The sequence below is a fragment of the Sander vitreus genome, chromosome 9, assembly GCF_031162955.1.
Source record: "Sander vitreus isolate 19-12246 chromosome 9, sanVit1, whole genome shotgun sequence".
NCBI classification, from domain to species: domain Eukaryota; kingdom Metazoa; phylum Chordata; class Actinopteri; order Perciformes; family Percidae; genus Sander; species Sander vitreus.
The window spans coordinates 4,322,494-4,345,198 of record NC_135863.1 but is presented as its reverse complement, the minus strand read 5'-3'; the positions used below and the strand labels follow the sequence as shown (position 1 = coordinate 4,345,198).

Genomic DNA, 22,705 nt, shown 5'->3' with positions numbered 1-22,705 from the left:
AAAAACTCATTCATACATCAATCTATCCTATTGTTAAACCAGCTACATTAAATCCAGTGCAATATTTATTCAGGGTTCAAGTCTCCAAGACCTTGTCTGTGTGCATGTTCATGTCATTTTCTGTTGTTATACATGTATGCTTTGTTTTCTTACTTGTGTGTTTATGTAATTTGTGGTAATGTTTCATGTATGTCCTTTGGTGTTATTCATCTTATGTATGTATGTCTATGTCCTCTTTCTTATATGAGCTACCCAGGGATGCAAAAAGAATTTCAGCCGTGGCTGATAATAAAAGTTATATTGTATCGTATGTTATTAAAGCACTTAAAGTCTGCCACAGGAGGAGGTAATCTTTGGGAGTTTCTGTGTTGAGACGGTGTAAAGTTTGTGGCAGTCAGCAGAGACTCGGTCGCCTTAGCTCCCACCAACTGTGAACTCTGCCACTCGCGTATCCCTGAGCCCAATGTCCTGGGGCATTATCTCAGCCTCTGCTGCTTGCATTATGTTGACCTGCTGGGGCTTCACTGCCTCCGAGCCCTCCCTCACTCCCCCCGTGTCCATCCATCCATCCATCCATCCATCCTTCCCCATCCCCTCGTCCTGCTGCGTGTCTTCCTTCATCACTCCCTGCCTCCCTTTTACCCCCTGTCCTTTCCAACCTTTTCCTCAATGTTTGTGCTCTGACTTAATTTACTTCTTTACTTCTTCCTCTCTGTCCTTTTCTTGCTGCCTCTCCTACCCTCACCTCCCTCACCCCTCATCTTGTTCTTTCTCATTGTCTCCTCTCTACAAATCCTTCATTTCCTCATTAGTGACTCCGTCCTTTCCTTTTTCTCCCTACTCCTAATACTCTTACCGCCTTCGCTTTTAGTTGTCCTTTCCCTCCATCTCCCTGGTTCTTTCTTTCCATCCAGCCTCTGCACTCCTTTTTTCTAATTACAGATTCCTTATTTTCTTTCCTTCTGTTCGCCACTTTTTGACCTCCCCCACCGAACCCTTCCTATCCCTGAGTATTAAGCTCATGCTGAGTTCCAGCAGGGCCAGAAATACTGTCAGATAATGCTGGACCTCCAATCAGATTGGCTGTTAGTTCTCTGAAGAATCACTTGCGTCGACACAAACTCTCTGTGTAAAGGCTAAGAAAGGTTTCATGCACGCATGCCAGAAACATGCACCCTCAAACCTGCTCACAATATCAACAGCATAACATGAGGACATGCACGCTGATATGCATACTGATTCTCTGAGTTTTCTGTGCGTCTCAAACTAGATCATTTGGCTTTGCCTGAGTCACAATAACATGCACGAAGCATTGTTCTTCAAATGCTGAACAATGCTGAAATGCTAAACAACAGGAAGTTAGTAAATCGCTAAGATTAGAGAATGTAGGGGTGATGTTTGTGGTTGATCTCAATCTCAACGTTATGCCATAGATGCTGCTTGATAACCTCAGTTTACTGTATTCCCACCGGATGTTTGCACTTTGGGAGCCAAAAAAAAAGGATATCAGTCTTTCCAATGTTGTGACAATGACAATCTTAGGAAACATCATATTATGCTTGTCTATGGAACTAAACCTAATTTACTTATAGGACTTCTTGCTAGGAATTTTAAAGATCTTATTTTTAGACTGTTTGTGAAAACTCCTAGAGTCTTGCTAAATAAGCTGTAAATAAGATAAATTCAGGTTCTTACTTTTCATAGCAGGTAGTGAGTGCAGTGCAGTGATAACAAGAGGGTTTAGCAGCTAAACCAATGACATTAAGGAACACCTGATCATATGCGTTTTTTTTACTTTTAAGTTGTTCTTGCATTCTTAATCTCATACTAAAATTTCAGCATGAAGTATTCCATGATACCGTCAGACATGTGCACATTATGGACTGTATTTATATAGGGCTTTTCTGGTCTTAACGACTACTCAAAGCGCTTTTACATAGTACAGGAACTATTCACCGTTCACATACATTCATACACTGGTAGCCGAGGCTGCCACCTGCTCATCAGATAAACATTCACACACATTTACACTCTGACAGTGCAGCATCGGGCGCAAGTCAGGGAGCGGTGTCTTGCCCAAGGACACTTCAACATAGGACTGCAGAGCCAGGAATTGAACCACCAACCTTGTGATCGGTAGGCGCCCGCTCTACCACCTGAGCCACAGCCTTTCCGTTTATGTTTACTTGTTTCAAGATTCTCTCTTCCAAGTTTGAGTGTAAAAGTAATTTACTCTCTCAAGAAGAACAGATATGTTCAATTAGGTGAATTTTAAATGATTAAACACATCAGTGTTCAATAAAGGTTAAACATGAGGAGACTAGGCGGAGTAAGATATGGACTCCAAAGTCTGTCAGGCAAGGCAGGTATGGATTAAAAGTAAAGTTTAATACCATAGTGTTAACGGCAAGCTTTGTCAACAACAGGGCATTCACGATAGGCAAAGTAGTCCACAGGAGATAGGAAAAAAACACGACTGCTTCAGTGTCAGGGTCCTTGTAGCGATATTGTTTTTAGCAATAGCATTCACACACTACTATTGGCCAGGCGTCCATTCTTACGCAAGGTAACGTAACCCGATTTGTACAGGTCCTTCCCCTGACCAATCGGCTATCCTAACCTTAACCACCTGAGGTCAATGCCTAACCCCAACCAATCGAGCTGCTATTGAAGGGCGGGTCTTGGCGTGGCCATAGTAGGCGTCCTGGTATTGTGCATTTTGTCTCTCTCACACTGTCATGACTTCCTGGGACACATGCATAGACTGGAGCCATCGTTGATGTTATTAGTATCACCAGGGTTAGGCCATGTATACTGGGGAAAGTTAATGAAGGAATGAGTGGGGGGTGATGTAGGGATGATGTTTGTGGTTGATCTCGATCTCAACGTTATGCCATAGATGCTGCTTGATAACCTCAGTTTACTTCATTCCCACAGGATGTTTGCACTTTGTGAGCCAAAAAAAAAAAAATGGATATCAGACTTTCCAATGTTGTGACAATGACAATCTTAAGAAACATCATAATATACTTGTCAATGGAACTAAACCTAATTTACTGAGAAGCTAGGACTCCCTGCTGGGAATTTTAAAAATCTTATTTTTAGACTTTTTGTGAAAACTCCTGGAGTCTTATCTTCTGTTTATTTGTAAATAAGATAACATGCTTACCTATGATTACCATATCATAATATCTGATGCGGATTGCAATCCAGATTATAAACTTCTTTAATTAATATTCTACTTACATGATATTACTACATTATACTCTCAGTCCTTTACTAGTTAATCTATTGTGTCATCATTGTTTTCTCTTTCTCCCTTTGAGGAGATCAGTTATCGTCTTACAGATCATGGGGCAAAACTATTCAGCTAAGACAGTTTGTGCCACAATCAAACAGATCACACAACCCGTTCTCACTCCCAACTCATAAAATACTGACGCTTGGTCAGTGGCTCTCGAAATCACCCTTTAGCGTCTGTATGGAACGCACCGGACAGGGCAGCAGCTTGACTGTGGCGCTGTAAGATGACGTAGTGTTAAAAGCAACAGTGAGTATTATGAAAGATGGAAAAACGTGGATTCGTGTCGCCGTTCTTGTCCTGCGTGCCACTGAAATGTGCATTTTATAACCCCACCCACAATACTTTCCTAGACCTAACTGTCCTGTTCTTGTGCCGCATGTCAGTTAAATGTACGTCCAGACCCAGAGCGTCAAAAAGTGACGCCAAGATTCCCGACCAAGCGTGTGTAAATATGACGCTAGAGGAGACTTTTTGCGTCAAAAACAAATGCCACAGGCACCTGACCAAGCGTCGCTCTTTGACGTGATGGGAGTGAAAATGTGTTGGATCATAGCCACCTGACTGATGTGATTTGTATCTATATGTTGTTTGCTCTGCTTTGTGGTGGGGATTTGACAATGCCTAAAGATCTCTGTTAGATCGAAATGTTGCACTAATTAGCAATACAAAGAGCTGGGTGCTAACTGTGCAGACATTTTGTTTGTTTGTGTGTTTGAATTTGCTTTTTAATCCAACACCTGTGGAAATTTCTTGGATGTACCAGGCACTCTTGTTTGTCCATAATCATCATAATCAGCCACAACAGCTGCAGGACATGTCCAAAAAAAAAAAACAACACAGTGGAGTTTGAATTCAAAACACAATATTTATTCTCACTAATAACTTACTAAAGAGCAGGGAGTATGCAGCGCTTCAAAGTTGCTCTTACTATACTTTCATGAGATGTGTATCCAACAGAAACAAAATTACAAGGGTGGTAGATCACAAACAAAAAACTGTGCTGTTAAATGATTATTCAGAAATGCAACAGGATAATAACAGGTTTTTGGATTCCATACCCATACACAGAATGTCGTTTGTTAATGTTACACATAGTGAGATCAAATATAACTTAAATAGTTTTAACTGATGATGTCATTGGAGTTGAGGTTCATTGGGCAGTTGATGGTTTTTGTTGACAGGACATAGAGCTTTTGAAATTGAACTCTTCAGGAACTAAATAAGCATTTCTTGATTACAATTAATTTAATGGTACAAATGACTAATTTGTGCAACCAAATGATGAACATTTGACTCTTGAGGCCTGCTTTTCCAAACAAATGTCAACCTTTCAGAATGTAATGTGAGCCTTGTTTTCTGACTTACAGGCCTTTTCCGTGCTATACAAAACAATCCAAACCAAAATTGACTTCAAAAGCTGCTTAATACATTATTTATATTATGTTTGGTTTCTAGATCCTGTCAGTCCTCACACCGACACCTCTGTATCCCCCTTTCACTTCTGCTTCCCCTGACAGACAAGCCTTTTTTGTTAAAACCTAGATTCTATGGAGAGTCGGCCGAAGTGCAGAATCACTCATTCAATTCTTTTCCTCACGTTGCTTTCATGGCTGTTCAGCCTGTTCCAGGAGAGCTTGGTATATTTCTGACTTCAGAAATCGTGGATAACAGTCGTTTTCCATCAGACCGTATATCAGTCTCTGCGCCCTGTCAAAGCAATTTGGCTCCGGCTGAGAGATGTTTTCACTGATCTCTTCTCTCGTCACAAAGTCGATGTTTATCTGTGTTCAGAAAACAGCAACTTTTATTTCACTCATGAGTTCTCTCTGTTTGGAGATATGAGATTATTATTACGTTCAGAAAGTTAACTGCAGGTTAAAATGGTAAAAAAAAACAGAGCATGGCTGAGCAACAAAGAAAGTTAAGGTGGCCCACAATCATTGTGTTGGATAGTAAAAAGTGAATGAAAACTGTGGACGCATGACAGTGACAAGCTGGCAATTGAGGCTGAGGGCTGAGTTAGAGTTACACAGGTCTGACTACATTAATTTCTCACTTTACCATACCTGTCTAGGCGCATCAACTTGGACAAACTCTGCGTAGATCCTTTTGGCAGCAACCGTCATCTTTGTCTTGCTGGTAATTTTCCTGTAGTCCTCACAGGCCCGCCAAAATAAAAGGTTCTCCTCACTGTATTCTGTCCTCAAGAAGTCCTCAAACACCAGCTGGCCTGCTGCACAGGGGGAGCAGAAACACTTTGAAACCAGGACAGATTCATTTCAAACATGCAACTGAAGTTGAATTACAAGGGATTTAAGAACCTGGCGAGTCACCCATAAGGATCCCTTTTTTTAACATTAATTACAGGGTGTCTAGCCAGCAAAATAAATATATAAATATATATAGGCTTATGAAAACAGTAAAGGGAAAGAGTTAGCTTGGAACTGGTTTTCCAAGCAGGTTTTTCTTCAATGTGTAAATAAATCTACTGCACAAATACATTATAGCCTATATTACAGGTGATCTATTATATAGCATTTTCAGGTTCATACTTTTATTTTGTGTTTGTACATGTTTACATGCTTTAATGTTCAAAAAACACATTATTTTTTGTTGCACCTGTTGGAGCGCCTGTCTTTTAAATGTTAACACCCCAGTTTTGTTAATCCAGTCCTGGCTACCTGGGGCAGATGACCAATCAGAGAAGGCCGGAGAAGGCTCGGTGTCACAACACAGAGCCGAGAGTAGAAAAAACTGCTGAAACTGGAGCATTCAGGACAGTGGGAAATCTGAAGTTTTAGCTCACGGGGATTTCTCTGAAATATGTTTACCTCATTATTTGAAGCTTTGGCCATGTTTAACATTAAACCACCGACATTATAACATTATAGATATGTTAGAAAATACGGAAAAGCATAATAGTTCACCTTTAACCCGAGCTGTGTACAATTATGATAATTGTTGCAATTACTTCCATTTTGTGTAAAATGTGAAGATACAGAGCCCCTAAAGTCCCAAAAGATGGCATTTTTTAATCTTGTGTGCTCAAGCTATTATCTCGTGCTATGAGACAATGGGCTAAACTCTTTTCTGTAAGGGTTTCTTGCATTAGAGTCAGATTCATTAAACTCTCTTAAACCTGATCAATGGCGGATGCTTTTGAGGAAGTGTTGGTGAGATTTGATCTTTTGAATAACTGACACCCCTACAATTGCTATAAAAGGCTACCTGTTCCGCAGTGGCGGTTCTACATTGAATTACACCCAGGGCAAAACCCCCTACGAGCCCCCCCCCCCCAAAAAAAAAAACACACACAAAAAACCCCCCACAAAATTCTGCACAAATATGTTTGAGCAGAATTTTGTATATACTATATATAGTGTATATTTGTTTAGGATTTGCATTAGGATTCTGGATATTAGGATAAGCTTCTGCTTTTTCTTCTCCTGTAAAGTAAAATGTAGGGTACATCGTGTGTACACTCAAATGATGGGTATTTTATAGTGGACTATATAGTGAAGGAAAATAACCGCGGAGAATTCAAACACCACTACAAAATAGTGAACACACTTTATAGTGCACTATTTCCGTGATATGGAACAGCTTATGCTGTTGTGCTTATGTTTTTTGTTTGCAGCACCTTTTGCCCAAGACAAATTTCCTTCGGGACAATAAAGTTTATCTTATCATAGGTATCAAAAACAGACTTACTGCAAAATGAATAATCTGTTCATCTGTCATCATGGTTTGCCAATTCACAGAGAGCTCTTTTAGATCATGTATCATTTTTGTTGACATATTTCACCACAGCAACTTGTACAGTTCAGTAGTTTGAAAATTCTTTGACAGCTGCCTTAGGCTCCTAATGTAGGTCTCTTTCCAGTACTATCTTCTGTTGTGCTGGCATGTTCTGTGATGTCCTCATGACTGTCATGTCCCGCTCAAAGTATTTGCTCTTCATGTCTGTGACTGTAACGGTACAGCACTGCTCTACTGCTCAGCTGAACTTGTCTGCTGAGTTCAAAGCAGTCTTAAAGTCTTCGAACTCTGTGGTAACATTTTTGTGAATGAAACTTTCCCACAAATTGAGCGGAACAGCATTAGCGTTTTTTGGCACGGGCGAAGCGGGCAGCCGCCGCGGCGGCATATTTTCATGACACAAGGTGGGGCGGCACGAGAACTTAAAAAAAAAAAAGCGGTTTTCTATTATCTATCATTTCACTGTGTGGGGAATTGGCAAATCGGCGCTCCCTGCAGATGCAGGCGCCCTGCTTGCTGAGAGAGGAGCATCTCGCTGCAGCTCGTAGGGGGTTTCGCCCTGGGTGTAATTCAATGTAGAACCGCCACTGCGGAACAGGTAGCCTTTTATAGCAATTGTAGGGGCGTCGGTTATTCAAATGATCAAATCTCACCAACACTTCCTCAAAAGCAGCAGCCATTGATCAGGTTTAAGAGAGTTTAATGAATCTGAGGCCACATCCACACATACCAAAACAATCTTTTTTTTTTCCCGTCTTCCCTGGAACCGTGTCAAAAAAATGTGCGTCCAAATGGATCCATTTGTAAAAGACTCAACATGCTACTTCATATCCCAGGCCAATAGTCTGGCACTGTTTCTGCTACAGAAATTCACCAAAAACGGAGAAGAAGAGCATAGTCCAGTCACTTCCTCTTCCGTTCATAACATGACTAGACTTAATAACTTTCACCACTGCTCATTTTATAAAGGCCGCCGCAAGAAAACGTGTCTTTGTTTACATTGTATAATGCGCTGTTGGATTGCTTTTTATCTTGCAATTCTGTCTGCCATCGGACATGATTGCAGCGTGCTAGCTAGCAGAGCTAACCTTAGCTCTGCTAGCCAACATCAGCAGTCAAACAAACATCAATGATCCAATGTCTTTTTGATAATCTACACGTTTTTCTTGCGGTAGCCTTTCAACAATAAGCCGTGCTAAAAGTTATTATAATCCGTTCAAGGAGCTGTCTACTTATACTTTATAAACAGCTAACCATAGAAGCTAACGTTAACGTTACGTCCCTGCTGGAGCGGTCAGCTACTTTAGCGATGTTTAACGTTAGCTATATAACGTTAGCAATATATCTTGTGTAGAATCCAGGACCAGCAGAGGAGAGGGAAGTGTCAGGGAGCAGAGACAAAGTATTTAGATGAAGTGAGCTGGTTTGACCATGGAGATGGGATACGGTTAGCTTGACCGCAATCGTGTCAGTGGCCGTACACCAGTGCGGACTAAGAGGTCGAAGGCTATGAGGTCGAGGGGTGTGGCGAATGACATCATCGATACGCACGTATGCGGCTTCGCCGTCCAAACGAAGCCAGAAGAGAGCCGTTTTCAAATTTTTTCACCCTGGGACCAGGTTTCAAAAACGTGCGTTTTCAGGCAGTGCGTTTACAGGATTCATTTGGACAATCGGCCCAAACGATGCAAAACATGGTACATTTGCATCAAAAAGTGTCTCCGTGTGGATGGCCCCTGACTCTAATGCAAGAAACCCTTACAGAAAAGAGTTTAGCCCATTGTCTGGTAGCACGAGATAATAGCTTGAGCACACAAGATTAAAAAATGTCATCTTTTGGGACTTTAGGGGCTCTGTATCTTCACATTTTACACAAAACGGAAGTATTTGCAACAATTATCATAATTGTACACAGCTCGGGTTAAAGGTGAACTATTATGCTTTTCTGTATTTTCTGACATATCTATAATGTTATAATGTCAGTGGTTTAATGTTAAACATGGCCAAAGCTTCAAATAATGAGGTGAACATATTTCAGAGAAATCACGTGAGCTAAAACTTGATTGAAATCGATGTGAACTAATCTGCTCTTTTTATGAAATCTGGGTATTTTAGGAGAAAATCAGCACCTTTAGCAATGAGCCGTAGCTAAAGGTTAAGCCACTCTGTTATCTTTCACTCTCATTCTCTCTTCCTCAACATAGTCCTTGTTAGCTCAAAGAAGTCTTGGGTATTGTGGTGGATGCCTGGAGGCGTTTACAACCTTCAAAACCAAACCCTGCATCCCGATGTGCACTGCCTCAGCACCATATAATTGCACACACCTATATTTCTTGTTATCTTCTCCTCGCACCCATTACCTTTTGTTACGGACGTATTCATGGAGCTGTGATTTTAAACGCAGGTGTAAATACTAGCGCGTCTTTTGGGAGCCCAAACAAACAACTAACTGGGAGCACCGGAGTTATTTGCACAAATTGCTTTGCATAAATCACAGCTGCTGCTTTGACAGTAATAACAAAATATGTCTAGGGGCTGCTTGTTTCCGTCTACAAATCACCGGCGGCCCATAGCTTGAGCTTTCAATCATAAAATCACAAGAGATGTAAAGGTATATGAATGCCATCAAATTGCAAACTGCCACATGCACAGCTATTTATTCTTTGCTACTGTTTACAGATTTGTCATAGGTGTCACTGCATTCCTTCAAAGGGAAATGGAGCAACTGGGAAATGTATCTTCTGCAGGACAGTTAATCTTCACGAAGGAGACAACGGGCTGAAATATTACAGATCAGCTGAATTAATTTCGGTAAAGTAATGAGAGAGGAAAGACAGCAGAAAGAAGAGGAAGGAACCCATCCGCCACTTTAGTCATTTTCAAATAAAGGCCGGGAATATGGTCAGGTGAAAGCCATCAGTGAGTGCCGCCTTTATGAATGAATAAGTGCTGGCAGGAATCACCCTATCTAGCATGGCAGCTCAGATTAGACCTCTTATCTCTGCCAGTGTCATCCTCCTTAAATATATCTCCAAATGGATTTGATGAACTTGAAGGAAGAATATGTCCTCAATCCTTCTAAGGAAGCCCCAGGGCAATTCAAGATGATATGCTGGGCTGAGCAGCAGAGAATTGCGAGGGTGAAGAAAAGAGGACAGAGAATTGAGAGAGCGGCATTTTTGACAAAAGAGTGAGAGGAATAAAATCCATAAATGAGCTTACTTTTACACTCCAGAAGATGGTCGAGTGACTCCCGCCATGCCCCAACATCATCAACAGGAGCCCTGCAGAGCAAAAATTTCATTAAATGTACATCCTGTCAGGTGATGTATTGTATAAAGGACAGAGGTGCATTCCTTTCAGTGATAACATAAAAGTAATTTTAAAAATTCAAATTTGTATCTATGTATCACATTACATTAATTAATGTTGAATGTAAAATCTGTTAAAGTTTCAGTCAAAGGTCATTTTTTTATTAACTGACATAAATCAATTGTCATAAATCAAAAATATGGACGGCCACCTCACTTTGTCAAATTTCTAATTCTAGAAGATTAAATAAATGCCAACTCACATATGAGCTCTTAATTGAGTACCAGGTATCAGAGTGTCAGTGTTGCCCACTGGAAGTAGGTTCCCTCCTGACCACATTTACATTAAAATAGATCACAAGAATAGCAATTCAAAAGTTATTTTCTTAAGTTCGTAGGGAGTATTCAGATATAGATTACTTAAAGTAGCGCAAATGAACCTTTCTACATTGACAACTGCGACAAGTTTGCGACTATCTGATGAACATAGTAGAACATTAAGCAGCTAAAGATCCTATTTTTCTAAATACTGTAGTTGGTGGAGACCAAAGCGGAACTAAAAGAAGAGTGAATATTTGACAGGCTTCTATCAGGCAGCCAAAAAAAAGAAGTGAGAAGTGTTGCTCAGTGCCAACTTAAGCTTGTGATAATTGTGTTTACTGCTTGTGCTGCTACCCCCTGGCAATTTATTTTATTTATTTCAGTAAAAATAGAAGCACAACCTGTCAAATATACTTGACTTTCAAAAATGTAAGTACTCATTATGCTGGATTTACCCTTGTTGCAGTGCTTTATTATTACAATTTGAATTACTTTAAAGATTTCTCGGTAGCTTTATCTGCAATAACACTTATTTTACACTGTGATCATATGTTTGGCATGCAAAATCTGTAAAGTGAGAAATTATAGCTATAAAAAAAATGAAGTGGTGTAAAAAGTGCAATTATTTACAATTAAATGCTAAATGCGAAGTAGAATGTAGCATAACACCAAAAGTGAACGTTAAATACCACATAATTAGCACATGAGTAAATGGTTACTTTCCGTAATTACACATAAGGCTATAATAATTTATTTTACTGTGTCTCAATCAGCACATCATGGTCTACCTTGATTGTTTAATACAAATGTGTAAGGGATAAGAATGATGCGTCTGGGTCCTGCACGTGGTCGTACGCAGGGTTTTGGAAATGCCAAGGTCCAAAAACGGAGCTTACTAGGGAGCATGCCTCCCTTTCCCCCCTGAAAAGAACTGATATGTGCATTTTAAGACGTTTGCAAAAATTAGATAAAAATATGTCATTGGGCAGTAAATGATCTGTCAAGGGGTAATACTAAGATGTTGCAATGAATGATCCACACTACAATCTGGAAATACAGAGGAGGCTAACATGATCAAATGATCAAATGAATGTTGACGATGTTTAATAAAAGTGTTATTCACACTACAGACACCATTAAATTTAATAATGATCATCTGCATTAACTGTCTGTCCCTTTCTCTGTGACTCCTCACTTGTCTCAGCTGCCAAATTGTATTAAAAATCATGTAGTCAAATTATATACACCTTTGTTATATCATCTTTGTGTTTGCATCATTTTGGATTTAAATTATAGAAATTTGTCTCATACAGCCTACATAAACATAACCCAAATGTGTGTTATACAATAATATATTTGTACAATAATACTATATCATATAACTTTATTTATGCTAGGTGTTTGTGTAAATTCAGCCTATAGATTCCACTGTAATTACCAAAGAACAAATATATCTCTGTGGTCAGTTTTTTGTGTTGAACAGCACAGGGACACAATGCTGATCCTATCCTGGGCACAGTGGGCAGTACCTGCTTTTCCTGTCTCATCTTCATCACCTTCTCTCTTTCTTTTTGTCTCAGTCTCTTCATCTTGTCCTGTATATCCTCTCTTCCCAAAGATGAGCTTTGATTGACAGTCTTTTCATTTTCTGTCTCAGTGAAGAAAGTAAACACAGGGTCAATAGTCTATATGGAAATGTCACCGGCCTCCACTAGGACAATCATGCAATAAAAATAAAAATATTTAGGGGTGAAAGGGAAGCTAACTAGCCGGCATCACGATGAATGGCATCTTTAGCGCAACCGTACAGGCGATATTTGTCATCTGAGTCTAGGGATGAATGACAAGCATTCCACCAGTAAAAATCTCTGTATCACACTTTGCATGGACTCAGCTGCCTGTCCAGTTTCCTCAAGTTGTTGACATTATCAAAAAATCTTTGCCACTAGAGCTGAGATGGTAAAGTGTACGTAGCGGCTTATGCCCATATAGACTGTGCTCTTACCACAAACCGTTTACTCATTCAACGTAGCTTATTGATGGTGAAAAAATAATATGGCATACTTATATGATGTAATGTGTGATCCCATTCTACTATTAAACATGCCAAAAATACTGTAATCAGTAGGTTTAGTTTGCTCTAAAGTTGGACTTGCTACAGTGGCTAGGCTAACAATAGCTATGTTAGCTAAGGCTAGTTCTAATATTACCGTTGGGTTTGGAAGGATATATGAAATTATTTGTTCAATGCAAAATATAGTTTTTTTTATTTTATTGATTTAAAAATGGTCCTCCAGAGTCTATGATCAGAACTGTGTCAATAGCAACAGTTATTCATAGCAGCGGTCTGCTATCCAGAAAAAAACAGACGTAATGCCGTAATTGACATTGATCAGAATCGAGCATTCAACAAAGCTGTGTAATAAATGATCTTAATATTCTGTGGTAATCACTGAAACCACTGTGGGGATTGGGTTCACTAACAAATCCTATTGCTGTAAGTTTAATTGTAGCTTGTCTACAATTAGTTTTTTTTTTCTTCAGAATGGCCGTTAACAGCCAAACAATCAGTATCTCCTTGTCACCAGTTTACTTGTTCGGAAATCATAAATTAGATGAAAATGTAATGATCCCTGTAGGGAAACTGGGTCGTTGCAGCACAAGCAGAGGAACAGATAATAATAAGTCAGAACAAGGAGTTACAGCAAGTGAACATGCTGAAAAGTGGAGCAAATAAATAAAGAACTAGCACTGACAGACTCACAGGCCCGAGTGGACGTGCAAGAGCTATTCACATAATCTGATGTGTGGATGGGATAACAACTACTATCAAGACTGTGTCTATGACATATATAAACATGCATTGTAAGCAAACATATTCTGCATGCTACAACAGCTTTTAGAGAGGTATGCCATTTGTATCCAGATTTGTGGCAACTCCACAAATACATACATACTGTATGGGTGAATCGTATGCTAATCACACGGTAAGTGCATTTTTGTCTTATCCTATGTAATGATAAATACATGGTGTAATAATAGTCACATTAACTTGAAAGACTATAACAGAGGTGGCTTGTATGCGGAAAAATGGAAAAGGTTTTATTTTCAAAACATGGCCTATTGTCTGCAGTGAGCTAGCGAGACTAGCGTTAAACACAGAGACATTGCATGACAATGACGTGGTTTTTATGGTTTTGATTGTGTTACACACGTGATAATGGAGGACCAGGTGAAAACCCTGCAGTCAAGGGCGGTAGCTGCATCTTACGCAGGGCAAGCTAAAGACAGACGAAAAAAATAGCTCCTGGCCAATTCTCCATCGTATATGAATCACTAGAAGACATTTGTTAGCAACGATAGATGGAGAGCCATCCTGCCAATGTTTCAGAACCGATTGGTGGTGATTGCTGTGGACGAAATTCACACGGTGATACACCGGTAAGAGCAAATTACATTTAACCGTATATCCAGCTAATTTAAATAGCTATCGTTACTTTATTGTGAGAACAGTCAACTTCATATTTTTTATATTATATTTTGTGTGGCGTTTTGTTTTGCATGAAATTAGCCATTCCAGAGCTCACCCCCTTAGGTGCAAATGTTCCACAAAAAACAAGTTCCTTCTCGAGACTATCGCCTTCCCTTCCCTTCCTTCATGATTGGTTTAAAGAAATGCAAACAAGCCAAAGCGTTTTTTTCTCTATCATACAATTTATGTACAGTGTTGCCAGACCTTACTCCAGTGCTGACACAGTGCTATGGAGAAAAGTTTGGCAATGCGAGACTAGTCGTGGGTAACACCCTGCTCCACAATAAGACAGAACCAAAACGCTTCTTGATATTGGCATTGAAAGGTGTTATATTTTTGGTATGTCAGTGAGCCAGTAGCACCAGGCTGACCTTGCATCAGCACCGGTACCTGGAACGAGACTGCTCCAGGCACCACAGTCCAGCAGCCTTCCTCATCAAATGAACACTGCTGACTGAGTGTCACATAGTTCCTTCTGCTGTGACAGCTGTCCAACTGAAGAACTGACTAGAGCTGGTGTGTGTGTGTGTGTGTGTGTGTGTGTGTGTGTGTGTGTGTGTACACATGATTCTTAATGACACAAAAATATATTTTGCAAAGTTTACAGAGATACAGTGGCAGTTATTTTTCCGTCAGATTCTAGTGAACAGAATCCTATTCACTTTTTGTCTAATTCTTGCTCATTCAGTGAGGATGTATGTGCAATGTGGTGGTTTGATTTGATGTCCTTAAAAGAGCAACAACTAATATGATGATTGACTAGACACTGTCTTGTGGTGTGTGTGTGTGTGTGTTTTCTGTAAATGAAATTACATGTTTGCAAATGTATATGGGCGACATGGCTAATTTTTTTGCTAAATTTGGCCACTGTGGCCATTACCGATAGATAGCAGAACAATGGTACCATTGGAGGCTGTTCATGAGGAGCCTGAAACAGTTGCTATGGATGACTAGGACAGCACACATACGCACGCATATTCTGGGAAAATTAGTAGAATTCTTGTTTTACATTATGTAAAAAAAAAAAATGGATCGGCAACATATTTTCTTAGTTTAGAACAGATTAAGCTCACTTGCCTGGAAACTGCTGTGCTAAATCATTGAATCTCTTGATAAAAAAACTAATTGCTTGAAAGTAGTTCACCCAATGGAGTTGTTTAAAAATGCCACAAAGTTCCGACAGCTTTACTTTTAAGAGATGCGCTATCATAAGCCCCTCAGAAGTAAGGGACAAGGCATCGGAGGAAAGGCTATATCCTAATACAGCAACACATTTTTTAGTTTGCATCATATAGCTCATGCTCAAAGAATTCTCACTCATCTTTGGACCTTTTTCATGTTTTCTTTGGAAGGAAAGGAAAAAAGGGAAAGAGAGCCGGAGGCATACTGAGAAGCACAGAGAATCACAGAAACACAGAGGGAGAAACTTCCAATAAAAACTACAGAGATCACAGGAGTCTCATCAGAATCACTTGCTCACAAACTCGCAGACAAGACAGAACCATCTGCAAACCACATTCTAGTTTTATTTTAGCAACATGCTTTTTACCCGGGCAAGATTAGAGAAGGTTTGTCATTATGGAAGAACAAGGCAGACCAGAGGCGAAGGGAAAACATAAAAAATCTTCAACAGTCTCAAATCCTCAGTGCCAGACAACCAGTTTGTCAAAATTCTCAAAGTTTAAAACCAATTTGGAGCTCATACTTACAACATGTGTTTTCTGATGCCAAAAAAGACAGAAGAATGTTTCGCAAGTTGTTGAATATGTTCACAACAAAACACTCTGATCCTTAGCTGCTCAGGTTTCTTTTCCCCTACTTGACAAACCCAACAGGTACAAGCCCATGCATGCTCAGTAGCACAGGCAGGGTTGACAGAAATGCCAGGTTTCACTCTTTACTTTTTCACCTCAAACTCCCTCAGCAGAGTTTTACCACAGTGTTTTGGCTGTAAAAAGCCTAATTTGTTGCTTCTTGCGGTTGGAAGGCTGTGCTTTCTGAAGCCAGCAACCAACAGCCCTTATACAAGTTTAAAAAAACAAGGCAGTAAAGTAAAAAGTAAAAAACTAAATCATTAGTTTACAATGCAAAGTAGTAGGAGACAGGAAGGCTTGGCTGTGACTAACACTGCTGTTGGGCCTTTTGTTTGGCTTGGATTTTGGTTTTGCTTCATGTATCCCTTTGGCTGTGTGCAGTAAGGCATGGATACCCGACCCGAGCCTGACGGGCCGGCCAGGTTCGGACAGATATTTAGAAATTATGGTCGGGTTCGGGTCGGGCTTGGTCACATCAGTGTGATAAGGCATTTGTTGTAAAATGGTGCTGCGGCTCCTTTAAGAGAGCTCAGTGCGTGTGTGTGTGTGTGTGTGGTAAGTGGGCAGAAGAGAGATAGAGAAAGAGGAAGCAGACGAACCAGGAACCAGAGCAGAGTTGGTGGAATATGTTTAAGTTTTGTACACAGTGTGTGCCGTGTCTGAAATAAACCCCAGACTGAAAGCCAAGTTCATTTATTTGCTCACCAGAAACGGGATTTTAATGTTAACGTTATTCATTTTATAACGTTGGCCCTGGAGGTAACAAATCTCCCCTGGTTTTCTGACCACTGTCGGAAACGAAGCAATCAGGAAAGGTTAAAGTTGTGTTTGTCAACTGTCCTGTCCAGTCCCGTCTTGTCAGTTTGTCCTGTCTCACTTCCCTCTGTTGTTCTGTTCGTCACCTTGTCGCGTTTTATGTGTTATGTATTACACTTCGTACGTGGCGCTTTAATTCCCCCCTGCCCTTATATGGATCCAGGGTCTCACTAAAACAGGGTGAATGGTCACGGTGGGGCAACCGTTAATGCACTGAATGTAATTCTAAATCTGAATGTAACATACTGTGTATATAAAAAAATATATATTGCTCTATAATAAAAATAAAGTTGTCCCCAGAAGAGGGGGGGTGGTGGTAGGAAGGAAAGGTTAACACATTGAACATTTTAAATTAAACAGCTTATTAACGTGCGCTTGTTGCTCCGTGTGCGCTCATCTGTTGACATTTCCGAATGCCCTCCTATAGTTGCTTAATAAAAGCAGGCTTTCCACACAAAAACGTAACCTACATGTGTCATTATTATGAGAAAAAAATTTGATTTTATCTGTGTTGGGCTCGGGCCGGGCTCGGACACAAATTTCTTAATGCCTGTCGGGCTCGGGCCGGGTTCGGTCACGGCTCTGTCGGACGCAGGCCGGGCTCGGACAGAAAAACTTGATCGCGCAGGTCTCTAGTGCGCAGGTCTCATAGAAGTATGCACATTTGATAAGGAGGTGGCAGGGTCACTGTTAAATTTAGTTAACATTTTTTACACCCATAGGAAAAACAACGTAATTAATCTAAGAAATGTACACATGATGAGACCACAAGAGTTAAAGCTATAGTGCGTAGTTTCTGTCCCGCCTCATGAGGAATTCTAAGTAATGACAACAAAACTGTCGGCGCGTCCACATGATACAAGCCTTACGTGATCGCGCATGCGCCCCCACCCCTCCGCCACGCGGACACGGAGGATTAAAAAAACATGTACTCTTGAGACGAGGTAATTATCATCATTAGAGCTTCTGCGTGGGAAAGTCACCGGACGACACAATCTTCTGATATAATAGTCTTAACTCGCTTTGTAGCAACTCATTTGGCAATGGCTTGAATGTAACAGACGTTCATTAATATCAAAAAGTTATGCAATAAAGCTTTAAGGTAAAAAGAGTAAAATAGATTTCATTCACGCAACAGTGATTCAATGGTTACTTGAAGGTTGCATAAGCAACACATTAGCTCCAGCAGTGGTTGGTCTGCCAGAGACGGTAGGTAGAGCAATCGCAACATACTCGCCATTCAATTCACTTGGGTCTGAATAGCGAACTGTTTAGTTTGGATTTAATGGGATCTGTTTCCTTTTGAAATGGGACAGTGAGGGATCAATCTCAAATGTAAAGCAATGGGCTATGCATTATGGAAAGAAAGGTAGTTTGGTTTGACAGGAGAAGTAGAAACTAATAACTAATGATTGGTGAAAACTTTGTGATGACCTAATTGGTTGGATGTTTTAGTTACAGCTGGTGGCCATTACATAGACAACAACAACATGAGATGACAGTAAAACCATACGTTGTCGTTGGATTTTTTTAAAGAGGTTTGCATGACAAGAACATCGATATTGGACGATTCTGCAAAACCCTGATTATGCTTAATGATCTTAAAAATATTTTTTTCTCTCCATCAAATGCCAACACAACTATGTGCTCATAGTATGGTTAAAGTGGCCATATTATGCTCATTTTCAGGTTCATAATTGTAATTAGAGATTGTATCAGTATAGGTTTACATGGTTTCATTTTCAAAAAACACCATATTTTTGTTGTACTGCACATTGCTGCAGCTCCTCTTTTCACCCTGTGTCAGGTCTCTGTTTTAGCTACAGAGTGAGACCTCCCAACTTCTGTAACATCTTTGTTGGCAGTCGCACATGCGCAGTAGCAAGGTAAGGATTACATGAGCTAGCTAGCTGTTTCTGCAACTTTAGCCTGTACAAGGCAGGATTAGCTGGGAGACTTCTTCTAAATGAGGGCGCACTTCCAACTTTGTGTGGAATACCTGCAGAACAGGGACATGTAAGTAGTTCTATACAATTTATTTTGTAGATTAGGGTGAATTTGTGTGTGTTGTAGCAGTGTTTTGCCAATGAGAACAAGCTAGCGCTAGCATGCTAACGGTTAGCCCCCTAGGCCCCTCGTCTCGGCTAGTTACGTAGAAAGCCGTGCAGATTTTGAACAGCTCACCCGGAGACTGAAGGCAGGACACATTCAGAAACCCGTATCTCACTCAAAACAGCATGGATGGTTTTTTTTTCAAAGTTTGTATGCGTGTAGAAGCACCAGAGACACAAACTAACACCCCAATCCCAGAAAAAGTGATTTTTTTCATAATATGGGCACTTTAAAGTAAGGAAATCATTGTGGTTATGGCAAACTAACTATGATTGACATATTGCAAGGGTTAGGCAACTAAAACACCTGGGTAAAGTTGAGAATCCATGCATCCTGCATGAAAGTCAGACGTGAACAGTGTTGGTCATCTTACTTTAAAAAAGTAATTAGTTACAGTTAGAAATTACTTCTCCCAAAAAGTAATTGAGTTAATAACTCAGTTACCACATTGTAAAAGTAATTTGTTACTCAGCAAAGTAACATTATTTTTCATGTTCTATAACATCTTTAACGTCAAAGATGTTTATATTAACTGATTGAAGAATAAAAACACTATATACAGAAAAATCAAGCGTTGCTTGTTTTAACAGAGTGGCTCCGTCTCCTTCGCTGGAGCTCACGTTAGCTGCATTTGGGCTTTGGGTTGGGTTAGCAGCAGCAACAAGTGTCGTGTTAGCATGTGTTGATGTGCTTCATAAGATTCGAGTTGCTTGAGGCAGACGTGGATAAAGTCTTTTTTCCTGGGCATAGCGTGCATGTTACATAAACATTCTTGCCTTTAATTTCAATGAGCGAGAAGTAGTGCCGGTACTTCCAGTTCGAGAACGCTACCTTTGAATTTCCCTGGCTCGTCGCCATTGTCGCTGTCTTGTGTTTAGTGGTAGTCAGAGCGTGCAGTGAGACAGCGTGAGCAGGGCATCCGCCCACCCAGCCAATCGTCGTTGCATTTGCAACGGTGTCATCATCCTCCCCCCTGCTCTCTCCAGGCAGCTGATGTGTAGCCAAAGCCTGACACTTCGCTCTTCATTCAACCAAATTGTGGTAACGCGCCACTTTACATTCTCAGTAACGATAACGGCGTTGCAACAATGGGAAAAGTAATTAATTAGATTACTCCGTTACCAACAAAAATAACGCCGTTAGTAACACCGTTATACTTAAACGCCGTTACTCCCAACACTGGACGTGAAACACTCAAAGCACCAAACAAGACACCTTTTCTTTTTGCCTTGCTACATAATGGACACACTATTTCCGAATTGACACTTAATGTTGGCACTGCCACATCGTGAGGTGCAGAATTGCCCACTATAGATATAATATAAATCTATCAACTATGGGATATTGGACCTTCTTTACTGTTGCAACCGTTACATCATGATTCAGGCAGATAACAATGGTGTAGGCCTATTTTTTTTACATACAATTTCTTTTTTGCATTTCATGGTTACACTACTCACCTCATCATGGTCATGTGTTTGGGACCTGTTTCCTTTGTATGAACCCAGACATCTGTACAGTAATGAGGAGGCTCTTTGACCCAGTTCACACAGAACCCCCATGAGCATCAAGCTCCCCGGAGACAACCAGTGGCAGAAAGATGCAGATGCTCAAGTATCAGGCGGAGGTGGGATATAATGTCCTCATCCAACATAGAGAAAGAGAGAGACGTAAAGAAGGGGAGAGGGATGGGGCTATGAAAATGACTGATGGGAGCACAAATGGCAGTGCTGTGATCGGGAGGAAAGCGGAGGAGGGGGAGGGAGACGAGGGACAATGCTGACAGCTGAGCGGGCCTACCTGTCCGCCTATCTCTCGTTTTCCGTCTTGATTTGCAAGTCCTCGACGGGACACTTGCCGGGGCCGGCCTGGAAAACAAGAACAGGTGTCATAAAATACCGCTGCGACTGGGATTTGCATCTGTAATGACCCCACTGGAAATGCTGAGAGTATGATGTTTGCAACAAAAAACCTGTCAGACGCGCCCAGAGTGGTATTCATCACCAACTCAGCTGCAACCTATCTGCCGTCCTATCACTTAACGATGACATAAAACAGCTTTTTTTTGGTCCTCTCAACACAATAACATGTTGTTTATCTTGGCATTTTCCTCAATGTCTTCAACTTTGTGTTAATTTGTGGCAGAATCAGACTTACGTGTTTAATGATTTTGTAAACACGGAGACACTGCAACGGGTGAGAGTGAGGGGTTTAGAAATACAATTTCCAGACTGAGCTACTCACACATCTGAGCTTCCCTGATACCATCAAACATGATTCATATTTATGACCAGACATCTGCAGGGTACTGAGCAAGTCCTTTAGTGTGTGGAGATCACAGATTCAGCTCGAGAGCGGTAGCCGATGAAAGCCCAGGTAACAGTGAGATGAAGTGGAAATGGTACATGTAAGAGCTAAAAATGTAAGAGCTATGTTATTGTCTGCACAGACAGGCTGTAGTGTATGCTATCTCCAGTGTATGACATCTCAAGCTGGCAGAACTGATTAATATTGTTATAATGAGTCAAATCAGAAGGGTAACCTACTCTACAGTAAATTGCGCACATAAAAAATTATTATACTTTGTTATTTTTATTTGGGAAACACAATGCAAAATTACATATCAGACATTAATAACTGCATGTTAACTGCATAATTTTTTGTCCATTTTAGTATTGCTACATCTTGATCATATTACTAATAACTACAGTAGTGATGTAAGTGTCCAATGGAATCATATAACAGCACACCTTAAAATATAGTTTGTTGAAATGTCAAAATAGCAGTTTGTTCACTGTTCTAAATCTAAGTAAATTAAACTGCAGGTAACCATAGCAACAGTACTTCTGCTTCCTGCTATTCACACTGGTAAAACATACCTAACCATGGGTTAAATGAAGAAATTTTACATTTTGACAATTTGTATACAACGTCCTTTCAGCCTGTGGTAAGCAGGTATTTTATAAGTCCAAAAATGGAGCCCAACTAACAACAGACTTGGCTGATCGGAAATACAAATACCAGAGTCCAATTCAGTACCAGGCTAATAAACCATTTCCTCACTACACGCAGCCACAGTTTACGTTGCAGCCAGGTGATGATAATTTGTTTTCTCATTTCCAGGCAGCTGTTTTCAGCAAAAACAAACAACCTCTGATTATCCCACTAAACACTACCTGCCTAGCTGGTGAAGATAGTGAGGCATTTAGAAGTTGAAAAATCAGACATTTCCCCCATGAGTTTGTGGAAACCAAAACAGAACAAAGAAGACTAAAATATTGGACATACATTCAGCAGATTGCTAGAAAACACGACTCCAAATGAATGCTAATGTTGGTCTGTGTCTGCTGAATGTGTAAAATAGGCAATTGCTTGGTAACATGGTCATCATTAAGATGATAATACATTAATGTTGTATTTACAGCTTGTTCCGCTGTCTCCAAGTGGCTATCAATGAATGTAGCTTTAAAGTTCAGGCATTAATGCAAATTACATATAAGGACAGTCAACACTTAAGAGCAACTGATGAAATATTCTCAGCCTAATGCAAGCTAAAGCACCCTACCTTGGGTTAAGTGAATGAATGAGGGCAGCTATGTGAAATGTATTCACAACGATTTCAGCTACATTAAAATGTAATAAAGCCAAGGACTTTGTGTTTTTGGCTGTGTAGATATTTCAGTTGTTCGGATGCTTTCTATGCCTGTGTGTGTGAGTTGCTAAAAGACACCCCTTA

At 40.3% G+C, this 22,705-nt stretch overlaps 1 protein-coding gene across 1 annotated transcript; it reads right to left on the bottom strand.

Moving 5' to 3' along the window:
* Window positions 1-4,149: 4,149 nt before the first annotated feature.
* LOC144523079 (regulator of G-protein signaling 21-like) lies at window positions 4,150-16,088 on the bottom strand. The gene is made up of 4 exons (XM_078258379.1): window positions 15,937-16,088; window positions 10,286-10,347; window positions 5,371-5,537; window positions 4,150-5,085 (listed from the first exon to the last, which is right to left on the bottom strand). Exons 1-4 carry the CDS (start codon window positions 15,939-15,941, stop codon window positions 4,909-4,911), a joined length of 411 nt encoding a protein of 136 aa, XP_078114505.1. The 5' UTR covers window positions 15,942-16,088; the 3' UTR covers window positions 4,150-4,908.
* Between the last annotated feature and the right edge of the window lie 6,617 nt (window positions 16,089-22,705).